Here is a 21065-nt window from a genome sequence, read left to right as displayed (position 1 = left end):
GTGTACTCATTACTGACACATGTCACGTCCCAGGTTACATGACAGGTGCACAGGTGTACTCATTGCTGACACTTCTCCCAGGACACCTAGCAGGTGCACAGGTGTACTCATGACTGACACATGTCACGTCCCAGTTTACATGACAGGTGCACAGGTGTACTCAGTGGAGGTTGTCGTTCACAGACATATCACTTGAGCTGTGCATCGTGCTGTGTGTATGGTAGGGTGACCAACTCATCCCTTTAATCCGGGACACATATTAATTACACAGGTTCTGTGGCAGTTTAAAACCAGGTGAAATGGAGCCTTGAGGTGTGGTAGTTTAAAACCAGGTGAAAGCCAGCCACAGAACCTGTGTAATTAATATGTGTCCCGGATTAAAGGGATGAGTTGGTCACCCTAGTGTACGGGCGATCTGCGTACTGCCTGCCCAGTTGTGACACCAGTCATGACTGGTCAGGCAGTGTATATGTAGAACATCTGCAGATATATCTGCTGTTCAATTAATCTGTGGATATAGCTATTAGTGTTTTCCCAGCCTTTATATGATATCAGAGGGAGTTATAGAGGTATGGCAATAACGTCTGCAGGACACGCACACACAGGGAATTAACACTTGTCAGCAGTTGTAATACAGAACACTAGAGGTCCCACCTGAGCTCTTCATCCATCATTGTTACCGTAGTAATCAGGAGGTTAGCTGCAGATGTTAACCCTTTGGGTGCCAAGTATATTTATCAAAATAGGTGTAAAAAATTGCAAAGCAAACATTTGTATTCTTCATAATGACCTGAAATGTTACCGTACATAGGAGATATCTTTTTTTACACAACATTTTTTATTTTAATTTATATAACAAATGTGAGCGACGCTTGCATTAATAGTGGATATTTTGCATATCTCTCACAGAGATGTTGGCACTCAAAGGATTAAGTATTCCCGGAAGCACATTCAGGGCCTGATGTCGCTATCCTGTATCGTGGCAGTCAATGGAATGAATTGATACCGGCGCTTTAAAAGGTCGACTCTTAGAGGTTTAATTTCCAAATAAGTCCAGTACCAGGAGTAGGAGTACGTATGGTGAATACGGATATAGTAATCCTCCAGATATGAAAATGAAGCAGAGAAAGCAGAGTAGCGCTACTGACGAAGGATCATTAAGGATCCGAAACGCGTTTGGCGTGCCTTGCCATTTCACCTATACAGACTCCTTTTTCCTGTGCTGGACATCGGGACTATTGTGACGGACGCATCCGGGCTATATCAGTATCCGGAACTGATTAGCCTCTGGGACGGACCGCATACCTCCTGCTGTGCCCCGGGACTTTGTGTTACATGCCTTTTAACCCCCTACAATTGTGAGTGCAATACTTTTATTAAATTTGCTGTTTTAAACGTTATGCACTATATTGTTTCTCTGCTTCATTTTCATATCTGGAGGATTACTATATCCGTATTCACCATACGTACTCCTACTCCTGGTACTGGACTTATTTGGAAATTAAACCTCTAAGAGTCGACCTTTTAAAGCGCCGGTATCAATTCATTCCATTGACTGCCATTCTGTTTTTAAGGTGCCATAAGAATAACACCTTGAATTGTCACAGGCTGCTTGAGAGCACTGTATGCGCACCCACCACAGTTAACCCCTTTTCTGTATCGCTATCCTGTATCGTGTCACAATTCCTTCACCATCAAATGATTTCCATCTGTGCAGATGTGACCAGGTCTGAGGCCTCCACAACCCTGCAACAGAGACCGGATGATCAGGCCCTGCGCTGACGTCCCAAGCCCTTCCTGAAAATGCCTGGGAACACCTGCATTTTTTTTCTGACACTCCCAGAAAGTAGCCGGTAACTGCCCCCCAAACGCCGTCAAATTACGATTAGATCCTTCCCCTGTTTTTGTTGCCATGAATCAGGCCCTCAGCACGGTGCAGTGACAGGCTGCTTTTGGAACCCCTGTCCCTGCCTGTCCCAGGTGATCCATCTGGCCGATAGGATCACGTTTTACAATCTGACGTGGGCATTAATATCATGCCCAGACCACATTGCAAATGCGATCAATGTTAAATGGGCCCCACAATGACAGATATATCTGCATTAGCCCCCTGCCGAGCATCAAAGCCAGACGCAGGCTGCCATGTTTAGGATCGTAGCGGCTGCGTTTGGCGTCATGCAGCCACCATGGCCCTCCCTGGACACGCCTGCAGAAAATACTTGGGCCTTGTTGCGTCGTCTCCGGAACTTAAACTGCGCAATCTGTATGCCTGGATGGAGATTATTGTGAGCTGGATCTGATGGCGATAATACAGCAGCTGTGATCTCAGAACATGTTTTGGCATTAGTGGCTTTCTGCAGTCTCCTGCTGGGAACATTCATTATTTCTAGGTAATGAGATCCATCCAATGGTCTGGTGTCACACCCTTGTCAGTAATAAGAGACTAAAGGCTAGGTACCTGCGTCTGACCCTTCTATCATTGATTATATACAATTTTATATAATTGTACAATTTTATACAATTCACATAATTATTTAATTTTATTTCAGGAATTTCCGACATCACTGAACTCTGAAAGAGTCAACAGGACTCCCCCAAATTACAGCATTGCAAACGCTAACTGCCCATGGGGGAGATTCTCTAAGGTAAAAATGCGGTAAAAACCCCGTTATCGGGGTTTTTACCGCATTTCGGGATGCTCTATGCATCCCCGCCGGGTTATGCATCCCCTGACGGGGGGCATCGCCAGAAAAATGCCCCATAGAAGTCAATGGGCTTCTAACGCGAACCCACCGCCGCCCCGCACGCCCCCCGCCGCCCACTGCCCCCTCACCTGTGTCCGGGCAGCACAAAGCTGCACAGTGCAGGGAGGAGGAGAGCCCGGCGCTACAGCAGCAGCGCCGGGTGTGGGAGGGAGGGGGGAGCCGCCGGGACCTGGCAACACTCACCGCAAAGGACAGCTCTTAACGCTCTGTCCTTTGCTATAATTATCGCATATGTTAGAACATATGCGATAATTATAATTGCGATGGGCGGCGAAGGGGGGCGGAGCGTTTTAGAGAATCTCCCCCCATGTGAGACACCCCAAACTCTGACTGCATAAGTGGGAGCCAACACTATGACAGCACGGGCGAGAGAAGACACCCCAACCTCTGGCTGCCAGGTAGAGTCCTGCATCTGAAACCTGATGATATGAGTGTAAACAGGACAGGTTCCCAGAAGCATAACTCTGGGAGGCAGCGGAGTCATCTGCTGCCAGGCTCCTGCTCCCGGGGGCACCTCTCCTCCCCTGCAAGTTTGAATCAGTTAATTGAAAGCTTCTGTGGCTGACTCCCTCTCCTAGCAGGACCATAGATGTCACACTCTCTGGTGTTTTTGTGTGTGTGATATTTATCTTGCTTCCGGGTAACTGGGAAGAACTTACGCCACTGTAGGTTCCATATACTGCCATGAATCTGGCCAAGCAGGCTCACCTGTATTACAGACACGAGTAACAGACTCTTCACCAAAAAGGACATTGGGGAATTTTTATGTTTGTGCTAACCAAAGCCTTCAAGGTGACAGGTGCGCTTCTCATGGTCTGTTACATGATCCGCAGTATCCAGTGTCCGTCACTACAGCTCATACACACACACACACACACATGCATACAGCAAGATGGGTGAACTGTGTCAACAACTGCAGAATCTCTCACTAAATCTACCTTATGCACCGGACACCTCTGAAGACTACGACACAGACCTGGACCTAGAGGGTAAGTCTCTGGAACACACTGGGAGTTCCTCTCACCATTGATCTCCCCTCTTTGGTGCATGCAGGCATGTCATGTTGTAAGAATTTCCCCGTGGCACACATTTTGGATTGTTTCTGCCACAGTTTACTGGATTCATTTAGGCAGAGGAACTTCTGGGAGGACAAGGATGATACTATTTATTTGTGTTGTTAGCGGTCCAGGTATTTATATTCGGATCTTCTCCCCCCTATCCCAGAGACAGAGAAGACCACCCCAGTTGCCAGCTGGAGAGATACTTACAGACAGGCATGCCGCAAACTGGGTTTGGTGCCCACCTCATACTTTCTCCTCCACATGAATGATCCCTACGTGGGACTGAACCATCATGGACTGGGGCCCCGTGGAGTCCGCGCTGTGGCTGAGTCACTGTTGGTGAGTGTTGACCCAGATCACTGAGACTGGTCAGGGTACTGTGACCAGATCTGCTGATGCTGGAGCTACTGTAGCTATCTCTCGTTCCAGGAGGAGCGACATTCTGTATGTAGACAACACGACCCCCTCCTTACATGACTCCACGCAGTTTACCTTGGATTAGAAGTAAGGGTCATCTTTGGTTACGTGTAACATGTATGTTTGTGTCTCACAGTCTAACACGTCTATCACTCATCTCAGCCTGGAGGATAATGGGATCCAAGCTCAGGGGCTCGCTCACCTGGTGAAGGCGCTCCGGGAAAACCAATACATCCAGGAACTGGTATAGGAAGGGAGGGACTTGTGGTTGTGTATTATGGTGTACATTGGGGAGCTGTCAGGTGGTAGTCACTCTCTCTCTCTCTCTCTCTCTCTCTCTCTCTCTCTCTCTCTATCTCTCTCTCGCTTCCCAGAATCTTTCTAACAACCATCTGGGTGAAGAAGGGTCAGAAGTCTTCTCCAGGATGTTAATGGATAATGTTTTACTGCACCGCATTAATCTGTCACGTGAGTTATCCCACCTCCTTCCAAACATGGAGGAGGGATTCCGGTATGGCATCTTATGTATGGTAGTGTGGTGTCCCAGGTCAGGCGTATGGTGTTGTGCTAAGAAAATGGTGTAGTATGGTGTCCCATGTCAGGAGTATGGTGTCCCATGTCAGGAGTATGGTGTCCCAGGTCAGGAGTATGGTGTCCCAGGTCAGGAGTATGGTGTCCCAGGTCAGGAGTATGGTGTCCCGTGTCAGAAGTATGGTGTCCCGTGTCAGGAGTATGGCTTCCCATGTCAGGAGTATGGTGTCCCATGTCAGGAGTATGGTGTCCCATGTCAGGAGTATGGTGTCCCATGTCAGGAGTATGGTGTCCCATGTCAGTAGTAAGTTTCCCATATCAGGAGTATGGTGTCCCATGTCAGGAGTATGGTGTCCCATGTCAGGAGTATGGTGTCCCATGCTAGGAATATGGTGCAGTATGGTGTACCATGTCAGGAGTATGATGTTCCATGTCAGGAGTATGGTGTCCCATGTCAGGAGTATGGTGTCCCATGTCAGTAATAAGGTTTCCCATGTCAGGAGTATGGTTTCCCATGTCAGGAGTATGGTGTCCCATGTCAGGAGTATGGTGTCCCATGTCAGTAGTAGGGTTTCCCATGTCAGGAGTATGGTGTCCCATGTCAGGAGTATGGTGTCCCATGCTAGGAATATGGTGCAGTATGGTGTACCATGTCAGGAGTATGATGTTCCCTGTCGGAGTATTTTGTCCTATGTCAGATGTATGCTGTTCCATGCCAGGCGTATGATGTTCTGTGTTAAGGCATATGATGCCCCATGTCGGGAATATGATGCCCTATGCCAGGCGTATGATGTTCTGTTTTAAGGCATATGATGCCCCATGTCGGGAATATGATGCCCTATGCCAGGCATATACCATATTATCATGATACCTCTCCTGCTTCTCACGTAACCTGTACAATGTCGTTGTTACAATGATCTCCTTTATTTTTCAGACAATGACTTTAGCGATCATTCTGCAAAGCACTTTGCTGAGGCTCTGACTGTGAGTGCCTGTATGGCTGACTGTATAACACTCATGGTCATCTCTCTGTCACCTCTCTTCCCACCCTCACTTCTCTAGAACCCATCAGTCCACCAGGGACCGGGGTGGCTGGCAATTGTGTTGCTCTGTTGTCATCATCCCATAGGTCAGTTTCTGGGATACAGAACTCTGTGGGATCTACTTCACTCGGTACCCCAACTCATGCCTTCCCGGTCTCATACTCCCCCTGATTCACCCCAAATTCCAACCACAACATTTTCTTCTCTTGCTCCCCATCTCCCAACCACCACCACAATGTGTATGTCTGGTTCCCCCAACTACACGCCCCCACCCCAAAGTGTCCTGACTTTTACTCCCCAGACCTTCCTAGCTTCCCCCCTCTCACTCCATCCAACGCTCCAATGCATCCCTTACTGGTGCATTCCTTCCTAGTCTCTGGCTCCCTCATACTACAAAGTGTCTGTCATTGGTTTCACCTCTCCAACTCCACCCAGCATTTCAATGAGATAACCATCTATCAATTTTATTATGAGGGGATATAAACTCATAGCAAGGTGTCAGACTGTATGCCAGGGGTTCTCAAACTCGGTCCTCAGGACCCAAGACAGTGAACATTTTCTAGGTCACCTGGCAGGTGCACTCATTACTCACGGACACATTTTAAAAGATCCACAGGTGGAGCTAATTATTCCACTTGTGATTCATTGAGTAGACCTGCAAAACATGCACTGCATGTGGGGTCCTGAGGACCGAGTTTGAGAACCTATGCGCTGTGCCTTTACCTGAGCATATCAGAGGCCCTGTGTTTCCAGCACTATACACTGACTAGATGTCCACCCTCACTGTTCTCTGCTGTGCTGCACACGTTGTTCCTTTCTGACGGTAATTATCCCGTAGGCAAATTTCCGGGTCCTGAAGCTGGATCTCAGCCACAATGAGTTCTCTGAAAAAGGAGGAGAATATATAGGTCAGATGTTGGGTGAGTGGTACTATATTTGTTTATATCATGATGAAAAGAGTTTTATCATTTACATAGTAACGGAATGCTGAGACAGACCCTAGAAGTTGAGGCAATAAAACAATAATCTCAGTGTTAAGCTGGTTACACACTATACGGTATAATAACAACTAGCTGCGGCTCTGACCATATAGTGCAGTGTGGAACCTGTGCACACATATAAATAGACATGTTTTGATGTATGATATATGTGCTGGCCAGGGCAGGCGACAGGGGGGGACAAAGGGGACACTCATACCGGTCCCCAACCAGTTGAGGGGCTTAAAGCTTTGAGGGACTCAGGGTCTGTAAGCATGACTGCCTAATCACCTGTCTGGCTACCTGTACTAATGAGTGTAATGACACAACACACCAAACCACACAACGCACAACGCACAATCCTGTGCCCTCCCATCTGCCCTTCCCTATTATATTGCATTGTGAATATTAATTATATGTTTATTTCTATTAATTAAAAAAATACATTCAATATTCAATGTAATAACAATCCGCGTTCGGTGTTGGGAGGGCCTCAGAGATATCAGTGTTCCGGGCCCCAAGATTTCTGTTGCCAGCCCTGGTGCTGGCTGGTTCTCCCGGGGATCGGCAGCGCTGTGTGTATCAGGGAAGTGCAGCACCTGGAACTCTGCATAAGGCATTACTCTTCCTCTAAGCCCACACCCAGATTTCTGTGAAACTAGCCAATGGGAGCCTAGGGGTGGGCTTAGAAGGAGTTTGATGCCTTATGCAGAGTCCCAGGTGCCGTCAGGGACCTGATGCACACAATGTTGCCAAGCCCAGGGGAAACCGCCCAGCACATATGTTACATATATCAGAACATGTATGTTTATTTGCACCGTATGGTCAGCCCCCTGCTGTTGGACAATGTTGCAATTTGTGACAGATGGCAGAGACATTATTAGACGTTACAGTAACATTATAGATATATTCATTCTGTGCTTTCCTCTCAGTGCAGCTGCCAATGAGGGTCTGCAGGACCTGGACGTGAGCTGGAATCACATCCGTATGAAAGGAGCCATCGCCCTGAGTGCTGGACTGAGGGTAATGGGCACAGACCCATGTAATAACTGGGCAGAGAGGGCAGGAGACATTATACACAGTATTATTGCACAAAGGACAATCTGCTCCCGTGCCTTACGTCATCATACTGTCATAAAAGGGATTTCCATTGTGTAGGTCTGTGTGTCAGAGCCAGGGTACACACAGTGATGTCACTCCCATAGCAACCAATCAGGTTCTGTCTATCATTTCACTATTGCATCCTAGAAAATAATAGGTAGACTCTGATTAGTTGCTATGAGCAACAGCACCTTTTTTTAATTTTTGAAAGCTTTAGTAAATTTACCACTCAGCGTCTAAGACTGATGAATTTGGCGGTGACCTGCAGACTGCGCATGTGCCGGAGAAAGGAATTACCACGGTATTATTATTATTGTTATTATATTTTATTTATAAGGCAACATTTGGCGGCGCCATACATAGGGCACACATTAGAACAATACAGGGTACACAGAAGTAAACATAGCCGTAACTGAGACACTGCAACAGAGAACAGGTGACACTTAGCAGCACGATTGTAATACACAGTGGGCCCCAAAGCATCCAAAGTTTCTATGGGTGCGCCCACCGGTTTTGTGGGCTTGACCATGAAACACTGGGTGTCCACCCTGGAACGCCCCCTGCCTGTCAATCAGGCAACGAGTGCCCCGGTGACTGAGAATTTAGCTGAAGGCACTCGCTGAGAGGTCTACAAATGGACATTAGCGCTTATGCCCAGACTCCCACCATAGGCAGAGGGACCAAATTTGCTGCTGAACTAGCAGAACTGGATCGTTCCCAGTATGTAGTTTCCTGGAGTGGGTTGTGGTAGGGATAGAGGAATGATTACCAGTGAGAGGAGATGGCGGTGTAGACAGAGGATGAGTAGGAGAGAGCTGGCCTTGGGGCGGGTTGTGGTAGGAAGAGAGGAATGATTACCATTGAAAGGAGATGGCGGTGTGACAGAGGATGAGTAGGAGAAAGCTGTAGTTGTGCTGGGGCAGGTTGTGGTAGGGAGAGAGGAATGATTACCAGTGAGAGGAGATGGCGGTGTGACAGAGGATGAGTAGGAGAGAGCTTTAGTTGTCCTTGGGCGGGTTGTGGTAGGGATAGAGGAATGATTACCAGTGAGAGGAGATGGCAGTGTAGACAGAGGATGAGTAGAAGAGAGCTGTAATTGTCCTGGAGCGGGTTGTGGTAGGAAGAGAGAAGTGATTACCGGTGAGGGGAGATGGCGGTGTAGTCAGAGGATGAGAGAGCTGTAACAGTCCTGGAGCGGGTTGTGGTAGGGAGAGAGGAATGATTACCGGTGAGAGGAGATGGCAGCGTAGACAGAGGATGAGTAGGAGAGAGCTGTAGTTTTCCTGGGGCGGGTTGTGGTAGGAAGAGAGGAATGATTACCATTGAGAGGAGATGGCGGTGTGACAGAGGATGAGTAGGAGAAAGCTGTAGTTGTGCTGGGGCAGGTTGTGGTAGGGAGAGAGGAATGATTACCAGTGAGAGGAGATGACGGTGTAGACAGAGGATGAGTAGGAGAGCTGTTGTTGTCTTGGGGTGGGTTGTGGTAGGGAGAGAGGAATGATTACCAGTGAGAGAAGATGGTGGTGTAGTCAGAGGATGAGTAGGAGAGAGCTTTAGTTGTCCTTGGGCGGGTTGTGGTAGGGATAGAGGAATGATTACCAGTGAGAGGAGATGGCAGTGTAGACAGAGGATGAGTAGAAGAGAGCTGTAATTGTCCTGGAGCGGGTTGTGGTAGGAAGAGAGAAGTGATTACCGGTGAGGGGAGATGGCGGTGTAGTCAGAGGATGAGAGAGCTGTAACAGTCCTGGAGCGGGTTGTGGTAGGGCGAGAGGAATGATTACCGGTGAGAGGAGATGGCAGCGTAGACAGAGGATGAGTAGGAGAGAGCTGTAGTTTTCCTGGGGCGGGTTGTGGTAGGAAGAGAGGAATGATTACCATTGAGAGGAGATGGCGGTGTGACAGAGGATGAGTAGGAGAAAGCTGTAGTTGTGCTGGGGCAGGTTGTGGTAGGGAGAGAGGAATGATTACCAGTGAGAGGAGATGACGGTGTAGACAGAGGATGAGTAGGAGAGCTGTTGTTGTCTTGGGGTGGGTTGTGGAAGGGAGAGAGGAATGATTACCAGTGAGAGGAGATGGTGGTGTAGTCAGAGGATGAGTAGGAGAGAGCTTTAGTTGTCCTTGGGCGGGTTGTGGTAGGGAGAGAGGAATGATTACCAGTGAGAGGAGATGACGGTGTAGGAGAGAGCTTTAGTTGTCCTTGGGCGGGTTGTGGTAGGGAGAGAGAAGTGATTACCGGTGAGGGGAGATGGCGGTGTAGTCAGAGGATGAGAGAGCTGTAACAGTCCTGGAGCGGGTTGTGGTAGGGAGAGAGGAATGATTACCGGTGAGAGGAGATGGCAGCGTAGACAGAGGATGAGTAGGAGAGAGCTGTAGTTTTCCTGGGGCGGGTTGTGGTAGGAAGAGAGGAACGATTACCATTGAGAGGAGATGGCAGTGTGACAGAGGATGAGTAGGAGAAAGCTGTAGTTGTGCTGGCAGGTTGTGGTAGGGAGAGAGGAATGATTACCAGTGAGAGGAGATGACGGTGTAGACAGAGGATGAGTAGGAGAGCTGTTGTTGTCTTGGGGTGGGTTGTGGAAGGGAGAGAGGAATGATTACCAGTGAGAGGAGATGGTGGTGTAGTCAGAGGATGAGTAGGAGAGAGCTTTAGTTGTCCTTGGGCGGGTTGTGGTAGGGATAGAGGAATGATTACCAGTGAGAGGAGATGGCAGTGTAGACAGAGGATGAGTAGAAGAGAGCTGTAATTGTCCTGGAGCGGGTTGTGGTAGGAAGAGAGAAGTGATTACCGGTGAGGGGAGATGGCGGTGTAGTCAGAGGATGAGAGAGCTGTAACAGTCCTGGAGCGGGTTGTGGTAGGGAGAGAGGAATGATTACCGGTGAGAGGAGATGGCAGCGTAGACAAAGGATGAGTAGGAGAGAGCTGTAGTTTTCCTGGGGCGGGTTGTGGTAGGAAGAGAGGAATGATTACCAGTGAGAGGAGATGGCGGTGTAGACAGAGGATGAGTAAGAGAGAGCTGTAATTGGCCTTGGGGCGGGTTGTGGTAGGAAGAGAGGAATGATAACCATTGAGAGGAGATGGCGGTGTAGGCAGAGGATGAGTAGGAGAAAGCTGTTGATGTCCTTGGGCGGGTTGTGGTAGGGATAGAGAAATGATTACCAGTGAGAGGAGATGGCGGTGTAGACAGAGGATGAGTAGGAGAGAGCTGTTGCTGTCCTTGGGCAGGTTGTGGTAGGGAGAGAGGAATGATTACCAGTTAGAGGAGGTATCGGTGTAGACAGAGGATGAGTAGGAGAGAGCTTTAGTTGTCCTTGGGCGGGTTGTGGTAGGGATAGAGGAATGATTACCGGTGAGAGGATATGGCAGCGTAGACAAAGGATGAGTAGGAGAGAGCTGTAGTTTTCCTGGGGCGGGTTGTGGTAGGAAGAGAGGAATGATTACCAGTGAGAGGAGATGGCGGTGTAGACAGAGGATGAGTAAGAGAGAGCTGTAATTGGCCTTGGGGCGGGTTGTGGTAGGAAGAGAGAAATGATAACCATTGAGAGGAGATGGCGGTGTAGGCAGAGGATGAGTAGGAGAAAGCTGTTGATGTCCTTGGGCGGGTTGTGGTAGGGATAGAGGAATGATTACCAGTGAGAGGAGATGGCGGTGTAGACAGAGGATGAGTAGGAGAGAGCTGTTGCTGTCCTTGGGCAGGTTGTGGTAGGGAGAGAGGAATGATTACCAGTTAGAGGAGGTAGCGGTGTAGACAGAGGATGAGTAGGAGAGAGCTTTAGTTGTCCTTGGGCGGGTTGTGGTAGGGATAAAGGAATGATTACCAGTGAGATGAGATGGTGGTGTAGACAGAGGATGAGTAGGAGAGAGCTGTAACTGTCCTGGGGTGGGTTGTGGTAGGTTGAGAGGAATGATTACCACTGAGAGGAGATGCCGGTGTAGACAGAGGAAGAGTAGGAGAGTAGTTGTCATGGGGCAGGTTGTGGTAGGAAGAGAGGAATGATTACCAGTGAGAGGAGATGTCGGTGTAGACAGAGGATGAGTAGAAGAGATATGTAATTGTCCAGGTGCAGGTTGTGGTAGGAAGAGAGGAATGATTACGGGTGAGAGGAGATGGCAGTGTAGACAGAGGATGAGTAGGAGAGAGCTGTAACTGAAGTGCGAGAGAAGAGGTCTGTGAGAAAAGGAGGGCCCTGCTCCAAGAAGGTGCAGTCTAGAGGGTACATGAGTGTGTGAAGTCTCTGCCTCTCTCTTTTATGCAGGTGAACATGATGCTGAAGGTCCTGAACCTGTCATACAATGGTTTCGGCAATGAGGGAGCGCTGGCCCTGGGAGAAGCTCTAAGAGTTAATAGTTCTCTTCTTCACCTTGACATCAGCTGCAACCGGATCAGCAACGAGGGTGTCAGACTCCTTTGCAAAGGCTTGGAGTATAACGAGAGCCTGCGCGTGCTTAAGGTAACAAACACACGCATGTGCTACATTCCTTTCTTTACATTGGTTGGCGGGACACGGTCATTGGGTCGACTCAATTAAGGTCGACATACATTGGGTCGACCACTGGAAGTTGTCACGGCTTAGGTTGACACCGGAAATAGGTCAACAGGGTCGGAAGGTCGACACAAGCATTAGGTCGACAATGGGAAATGTCGACCTTTAGATTGTTGACCTTCCCACTGTAGACCTAATGCTTGTGTCGACCTTCTAACCCTGTCGACCTATTTCAGGTCTCGAGCTAAGCTTTGTCAACCTTCATTGGTCAACCCCAATGTATGTCGATCTTCACGGAGTCAACCGTATGACCCATCCCATTGGTTGGCATGGTTGTTTTTTTGAAGCTGTACCTCTTGTAGCCTGCAGGTGTCACTGTTGTCCATGGAGAGGTTTAGGCCCTTATTCAGATCTGATCGCAGTACAAATTTGTTTTCAAAATGAGCAAAACCATGTGCACTGCAGGTGGGGTAGATGTAACATGTGCAGCTAGAGTAACATTTGGGTGGGGTGTGTTCAAACTGAAATCTAAATTGCAGTGTAAAAATAATGCAGCCAGTATTTACCCGGCACAGTAACAAAATAACTCACACAAATCTAACTCTCTCTATACATGTTACATCTGCCCCACCTGCAGTGCACATAGTGTTGCCCATTTTGAGAACAAATTTGTACTGCGATCAGATCTGAATAAGGGCCTTAGGGGCAGATTTATTAAACTCGGTGAAGTGATAAACTGTCTGGTTTTTATCACCGACCAATCAGCTCCTACCTGTGAAGCTACAGGCTTGGTTTGATAAATGACAGGTAAGAGCTGATTGGTCGGTGATAAAAACCAGACAGTGACTAAACTGTATGAAATAGAAACTGATGATGGCCATCAGAAAAAAACTCAATTGTTTTAAATTAGATGATGATCCCGTTTATTTCTTAACAGTTTCTTATATAGGGCAGAAAACTCTGTTGCGCTTTACAATTGCAGTTGTGTCATATTTTGCCTACTTTTTATCACTCCTCTCCGGGGCGGGATGAGGCTACGTGTTAGGGGAGGGATGAGGCTGATGTCACCAAGCCTTGCCCCCATGACAGTCAGCTGTGTTAAATTGCTTGGGGGAGGGGCAAAAATGATGCAAAATGATGCGATTCGCTGTATTTTAGCCCCGCCCCCTCCCCGCGGACCCTCAAACTATGGGATTTTATACAGAAGGGCTTAGTGGGGCTGCGGCGGTGATGCGGGAGACTTGCCCGCCTTCCCGGGGGCCGGGAGGGGGACCCGAGTTGCGGGACTATCCCGGCCATTCCGGGAGGGTAGGCAAGCATGAGTTGTGTGTTTTTAGGCCTGTAAAGGGAGGAGGGTGGGATAGGATGCATATACTAATGGCTGGTGCAATAATGACACAATGAGACTTGTACTAAACCACAGACAGGTCTTTTAGGAATTGTCGCTCTATGCAGACGTTTCCGACAGTGTGTATTTGCCAATATAATATCGAGCTTCGCCCGTCTTGTCATGTTATTCAATTGTAATTTCTATTTGAGCTAATGCTGGGAAGATTCCCATAAAATAACATGCGATTTAATTACATTCCATATTTTCATTTTGGCTTCATTTAATATAATTTTATTTGTATATCTGAACACTTTATCATGCAGCTGTCCCGGAACCCCCTGACAGTAGAGGGCGCCATCACCCTTTTGAGCACAGTCACCAAACGGCCAGACAACAAGGTGGAAGAAGTGGACATATCTGTGAGTACTAGAAGATATATAGAGTAATATACTGCATAGTGTAAGGCAAAGGCCATATAGAGTATATAATGTCTATATTGTGTCTTCTCATCTCCCCAGAATGTTCTTGTCAACCCAAAATTCCTTTCACTTCTGGAAGCTGCTTCTATTTCCCGCCCTGCGCTGCGCGTGTTGTACGCGGGAAAGCAAGGATTCATCATACAAAAGTGTGCAGCGCGCCCAGATCCTATGAGGGTCATTCAGGTGCTGGGTACATGTGTGCTGTGTAACTCCGTGGCCTGTGTCTCTCATAGTGTCCTTTATATAGCCCATACTACAGGCCCCATACACATACATGGAAACACAGTGCGTATGCATATAGTAAGCAAAGACAGGCAGTACAGAACATGATGCGTCTCACTGCAGAGCTATAAGATGTTAGATAATTACATACCCTCAGGAAACCATCTCCCAGGTGGGAAGCCCAGTAATGATCATTTCCCAGAGTGCAGATGTGCCTATAGGTCTTCCCCGCAGATACACAACAGCATGGCCAAGTGCAGAGTGGGTGAGGAGTACAGGGCAGCTCAGGTGAGGCATGATGGAGAACATGTATCTGATGGGAGCCTTTGTATCAGAGGGGGCTATGTATCTGATTGGGGTCATGTATCAGAGGGGGGTATGTATCTGATTGGGGTCATGTATCAGAGGGGGCTATGTATCTGATTGGGGTCATGTATCAGAGGGGGCTATGTATCTGATTGGGGTCATGTATCAGAGGGGGCTATGTATCTGATTGGGGTCATGTATCAGAGGGGGCTATGTATCTGATTGGGGTCATGTATCAGAGGGGGCTATGTATCAGAGGGGGGTATGTATCTGGGGTCATGTATCAGAGGGGGCTATGTATCAGAGGGGGCTATGTATCTGATTTGGGTCATGTATCAGTGGGGGCTATGTATCTAATTGGGGTCATGTATCTTATTGGGGTCATGTATCAGAGAGGGCTATGTATCTGATTGGGGTCATGTATCAGAGGGGGTATGTATCTGATTGGGGTCATGTATCAGAGGGGGCTATGTATCTGATTTGGGTCATGTATCAGTGGGGGCCATGTAGCTGATTGTGGTCATGTAACTGATTGGGGCCATGTAGCTGATGGAGGCCTGCAGCTGATGGGAACCCATGTATATGATGGGAGCCATGTATCTGATGGTGCCGTGCAGCTGATGAGACCACGTAGCTGATGCAGAAGTACAGGGGTGACATAGAAGGTGTGGCGGCTGAGGCTAAGCCACTGATAAGAACATCCCTGGAGCCCCCTTGTGCCCTGTATTCCTAAAGCGGTGGGATCTATCCTCAGATGACTCTGCTCCTTCACCCCCGCAGGATTTCCTGGATGAACGTAAACTCCGGATGCTGGATTTCTTCAAGAATATGGACAAAGATGGCAGCATGAGTGTCCCTGTCAGTGACTTCCTGCGGTACATTACGGTGAGTGGTAAATTACCTTGCGCTGGTGAATAAGGGCTCAGCTGTCCTGGGTCACAGGTGTTGGCCCAGTAAATGCAGGACTCTGCTAGTTCTCCAGTTCTGATTGAAGTAGCTGACTGATATATTAATATATGGGGCCAAATCACTAATTACACAATGGATGGGTATTAGCAGAAACCAATGGGTGAGGTTGGCATAATTGGGCAAAAAAGTGGCATCCAAAAAGCACTAGCCTAAGGATGGTGATCGGTAAGGGTGAACCTTAATGCTATAAAAATATTGATATGGGGAACCATTGAGGTTTTAATTCGCCGATGGATGGACATCGTTGCTCTGTTGGGATGGAGACCAATAAGAGCATGAGGTCGAGGCTTCAGGTGTGCGTCATGGGGCCGTAGCTAGGCGCAGCAAAGTAAAAAAAAAAAACACAGGGGGGCTCTTGATGGCAATACTATATAATGTTGATGGTTAACTATCCATGGTCGATGGATAACCCTACACTGGGCTGTCCTCAGTCCCCGTCCTGTAACCCTTTAACTGTCGCCGGTTTGACTTGGTGAATTGTGTATTGTCCGAACAGCGATAATACTAAAATCTAAAGGAGCGTATTCCTTTCAGAGAGTAGTAGTGTAAGAAGAGAAAGCTAAAGACTTAGTACCAAGCCTTGTGGTCTCAAACTGGCAAATGAAGCCCAGAGAAGAAGGATCCAGAGACACCATCACAGAAGGCGGCAGATATCAGTACATTTTGGGAATAAGAATAATAACGAGTGAAGTACCGTTGCTGTCTTAAATATGATCCTCTGTCTCCTGCTATGTTTGTTGTCCACAGATGGTTGGTGTACCTCTTGATGCTGTCCAAATGGACTCCCTCATACAGAGACTGGACAAAGATCAGACAGGGACTATAGACTACAGGTGAGAGGGGGAACTTCACCCAGTGCTCAGAATAGCACCCAAACATTTGTCCTGGGAGGCAAATACAGACCAGTGATCCAGGACCTTCTAGCAGGAACTAGGGAACTTCTGTCCTGGGTCAGGCTGAGGCTCCCTCACAAAGCTTCAGGGGGGGTGTTTTGGGAGAGAGATCTTAATGAGACCATGAGGGAGGGTGGTTTCCCACCATCGATGATGCGGAACCAAGGAGTTTCTACTTTTAATTTTAGGTTTTTACAAAGTGGCGAGACAGAGCTTAGCCAGGGAATTAATACATATGAACCCGTCTGCTGCATTTCCCAGTTCCTGCGAAGCCTGTGCTGGGTAATTAGGGATATTGACTATTTCCCTGACTAGCCAATCCCGACCGAAAAATGATCTCTCTCCAAGGCTTAGTAAATAATTCCCAATGTGCCTTAAGATGTTGGAACTAGATCAGATAAAGGACTCCAAACATCAGAGAGAGTTTTCCCAGATTGCCTGATAACACTGAAATCGCCCATTGAAAGACCCATTTTCAGGTCAGAATCAGGGGAGAAAGATTTCTCAGTTTGTTGAATATCCCCAATCTCTCAACCCAGCATTGGGATTAAATGCAGTCAGGATGCCAGCGTTCAGTATGCTGGCTGGTGTAAAAAAACTGGAACCAGAACAAGATGCTGGTGCTGGTATTCTGAAAGCCAGCATCCCAATCGGTACGTATGTGTGGAGCGGTAGTGGGTGGCGGGGGAAGGGGTGAGTTGTAAGCACAGCGGGATGGGGAAGGTCAAGGTTAGGCTGCAGGGAGGGTCTGTTTACAGTTAGAAGGTTAGACTGTGGCAAGGGGTTTATGGTTAGGCTGCATGGAGGTGGGTTAGGTTGTGCGGAGTTGGGGTAGGATGCGGAGAGGGGGATTAGGGTTAGATGATGGGGAGCGGAGGTAAGGGTTAGGCACTTGTGCTGAGGGTTAGGGGTGTTATGGTTAGTTCCAGATGTATGGGAGCCTTAATGTAAGCACTGAGGATGTGCCTGGTGCTAGTAATGTTTCTCATTACACCAGAACAAGAGATTCTGCTCTAACATTCCTCAGATGTCATAGTAGATGGGACACATCAGATTTAGATCTTCGCTCTTTCTCTCGCCTGCATTGTCCACCCACTTCTGCTCCTGGCCTACAGATTTCGGCCTCTTCCCTTTGCGCTTGCTCCACAACCCCACAGACCCTTTAATTTACCATCTCTGTTTTCTGACCCATGTGTACCAGGAACCTTATTGACTCTCGGAAGAAGATGGTAAAAGATCTCCGCAAACAACAGCGCCGCCGAGAAAGGAGAGAGCGCCAAGAGAGGCAGCGTAGAGAGAGAGCTCTGCAATCCTTCCACAATGCAGTAAGGGCTCTGACTCCACCCCCAACATACAGAGACACCACAGGGAGCGGTGTAAGCTCCGCCCATTTCTCTTGTACCCCACTCAGCTCCTGGTACCAGGAAGGGGACCTTAGAGACCAAGCCAGTTCTTCACAGATCCCAAATGGTGCCCCAGAGGACCTGGAGACTGAGCGCTACTTCAGCTCACAGGGGAGTATGGCCTCCACACGCTTCTCAGAGCCATTCACCCCAAAGATAACCCCCTCCCCACTGTCTGAGTGACCATGGAAATAAGGCAGCAGCCTAGACAGACTGAATAAATGTTTTAACTCCTAAATTTAAGCTGTGTCACCGTTTCACTGAACAGAATAAGCTGAGGCAAGTTTCCCCAGTCAGAAATGCCAGACTTCTTAAAATAGCTTCTAAAATGGAAATTATTTTTTCATCCACCTTTCTTCTTTCAGATATTATAAATATACGAGAAACCATGGGTTGTTACTCTCAGATATATTCCAGAATCGACATGTGTTTAGGTGTTCTCTTCTGGCCACTAGATGGCACCTCAGCTCCATAGTACATTCTGACAACACAGGTAATGTGAGGTATACTCAGATATGGACATGTATTGGCACACTAGGGCCTAATTGCGAGGTGCCTTTGACCATGACTGAAGCTTTTTCCGTGTTTACACAATGCCACAACCAACTCCCAGCCTATCGAGATGCCCACTGGCATCAGTGCTATTTCATTGTTGCTTGTACTAAGACGCACGATCAGATGCAAGAACCACACAGCTGGTGCAATTTCGCCATCTGAAAATGGCCACCTAAGTCAGTTCTACTGCGCCTTTACATACCGTCGCTGACCGCAACAGAGCTGCATCTGGTTGGCCAACTCCCCTGCTCCTGCCCACTGACAGCCTATAGTCCCTATCCACCAATGCGAGATGGGCTCTTTTCTTGCAATCCCCACAAATTGTTGCGATGGATGGCATGCATGTCCGTTTCCTGCGATTGCAATGCAATTCCTATCTCACGGGCTGCCACAAGGATCTATCAGATTCCGCAGCCATGGCTGGGATCGCATATGATACGAAAGGCAAAAGGACCATACGATAGACACCCAGGGTGAGTTACCTGATAAGCAAAGGTGTCCCTGCGTCAGAATCAGGCCTGCTTTATTATTTATTTATTAACAGTTTCTTAAATAGCGCGCACATATTCCGCAGCACTTTACAGAGTATAGTTGAACAGTCACATCAGTCCCTGCCCCAGTGGAGCTTACAATCTATATTCCCTACCACATGTACATGCACACACAGGCATTCTAGGGTTAATTTTTATTGGAAGCCAATTAACCTACCAGTATATTTTTGGATTGTGGGAGGAAACCGGAGTACCCGGAGGAAACCCACGGAAATACGGGGAGAATATGCAAACTCCGCACAGTTAGGGTCTCAGTGCTGTGAGGCAGTAATGCTAACCATTACACCATCCGTACTGCCCATTATGGATATCTCTGGTAATATTTATTGAAAATAACAATTTAAAGTGCAAACAAGTACACCTGGCATGCTGGGGATTGTAGTGCATTGATGTGAGCACATGTAATCGAAGTAGAGGCACCAAGGTCCCTGGGAATATTGTACTATATTGATTGCTCTTCTCGTATGAGGATACAGCCATTAGGTCAACAAGCATTGGGTCGACACCATTAGGTTGACATGCAGAAAGGTCAACATAGGTCTGGGTCAAAAGGTCGGCATGGGGTTTTTCGCTGTTTTTTGAGCCGACATGTGCCGACAGGCGGTATTTCATGCCCTACCATCCACTAGGGTGTGGTGGGAGAATAAAATAGTGTGCCAAGCATAGCAAGGCACCGTGCCCGAAGCATGGCGAGCAGCGGTGCTTTGTTTCAGTGTCCATGTCCACTCTGTAGACATCCGGGTAAAAAAAACCTGAAAAACCCCATGTCAACCTTTTGACGGTCGACCTTGCCCATGTCAACCTAATGCTTGTGTTGACCTAATGACATGTGGACCTAGACCCATGTCGACCTTTCTGGATGTTGACCTAATGGTGTCGACCCAATGCTTGTCGACCAAATTCTTGTAGACCTAATGATCCATACCCCTTGTATGTGTGTGTGCACCTGGGCAATACATCCTGCTCTGCCAGGGGGCATGTATTTATTGTATCACATGCAGGATACATACTAGTGGCTTTTGCATGTAGCCCACACATGCTGGGCAGCTTCATTCTTATGCTTGGTACACACCAGCACCATGCTGCTCATGAGCAGGTCCTCACAGGAACGTATGACCTGCTCACGAACTGACGGAGCTGCCGAAAAAAAGCCCCTGATGTGATCGCTATCCGACCCGCATCCACTACAATGGTCGTTTCTCAGATCCTACCTGCTGCAGGTAAAGGCCCCCATACATTAGTCCGACTTGTCCTAGGGACAAGTCGGACCTGATTTCCCCTGCAGCTCCCCGGTAGGGGGGACACACGATTAGGCACTTGATGTGCCAAGGTTTGCATATGATAAATCGCATGGATTTATCATCTGCAGTCCCCGGGGAGCTGCAGGAGGAGGGAGCCGTGCGGGGGGCGGCAGCGGGCGGGAGATGCCGGCTAATTGAGAGGCTGCATAGGGACCCGGGCAGGAGGAAGCTGTTGCGGTGGGGTGACAGCGGGAGGTGAGCAGGGAGAACTTGATGACATGACGCTGGCTGCCGGGCAGCGCCGGGAGGAAAAGATAACTTGGAAAAAAAAAACCCGCCCATAGAGATGACTAGCAAGCCATTGATTGGCTGATTGCTAGTCATCTCTATGGGCATTTTTTTTTCACGTTATCTGCCCGGGAGACAGCGTCATGTCATCAAGTTCTCCCTGCTCCCGCTGTCACCCCACCGCAACAGCTTCCTCCAGCCCGGCGCCATATGCAGCCTCCCCCTGCTTGGCTCTCTATAGCCGCATTAAACCCGCCTGCTGCTGTCCCCCGCACGACTTCGGGGCTGGGCTGCACATAAGATTTGGCAAATCTTATGTGCAGCCCGTCCGACCACCCGACCCCGATCCGGGAGCGCGCATCGGATCGGAGGGGATGTCTACAAGTGCGATTTGGGCCGATTTCACTTCCCGATTCATCTGAATCGGGTGAAATCGTTCCCATATCACATA

General features: G+C 48.4%; 2 protein-coding genes across 3 annotated transcripts in view; one reads left to right on the top strand and one right to left on the bottom strand.

Moving 5' to 3' along the window:
• Nucleotides 1-21065, bottom strand: part of ANGEL1 (angel homolog 1) — a 105372-nt gene that overhangs the window by 15229 nt on the left and 69078 nt on the right. For both annotated transcript variants that reach the window (XM_083166810.1, XM_083166811.1), the window contains exon 3: nt 6541-6701. The gene's annotated coding sequence lies outside the window, so the exon portion shown is untranslated. The remainder of the gene's footprint in view (nt 1-6540; nt 6702-21065) is intronic.
• LRRC74A (leucine rich repeat containing 74A) lies at nt 1201-18217 on the top strand. Its single transcript, XM_083166809.1, has 14 exons — nt 1201-2390; nt 2550-3754; nt 3990-4165; nt 4380-4487; nt 4618-4711; nt 5709-5758; nt 6656-6737; nt 7732-7817; nt 12150-12344; nt 14031-14126; nt 14226-14369; nt 15495-15599; nt 16431-16516; nt 17778-18217. The coding sequence occupies exons 2-14, from the start codon at nt 3658-3660 to the stop codon at nt 18160-18162; spliced, it is 1704 nt and encodes a 567-aa protein (XP_083022935.1). The 5' UTR covers nt 1201-2390; nt 2550-3657; the 3' UTR covers nt 18163-18217.

Source organism: Crinia signifera, chromosome 12 (assembly GCF_055691185.1).
Source record: "Crinia signifera chromosome 12, ASM5569118v1, whole genome shotgun sequence".
In the NCBI taxonomy this organism is placed as follows: domain Eukaryota; kingdom Metazoa; phylum Chordata; class Amphibia; order Anura; family Myobatrachidae; genus Crinia; species Crinia signifera.
Note: the sequence above shows the minus strand (reverse complement) of the source record. Positions and strands in the feature narration are given on the sequence as shown.

Coding starts and splice junctions, on each gene's coding strand:
- LRRC74A (XM_083166809.1), top strand. CDS start 3,658: ATGGGTGAACTGTGTCAACAACTGCAGAATCTCTCACTAAATCTACCT. Junction 4,166..4,379: donor CTGTGGCTGAGTCACTGTTG/GTGAGTGTTGAC, acceptor TGTGTCTCACAG/TCTAACACGTCTATCACTCA. Junction 4,712..5,708: donor GCACCGCATTAATCTGTCAC/GTGAGTTATCCC, acceptor TTTATTTTTCAG/ACAATGACTTTAGCGATCAT.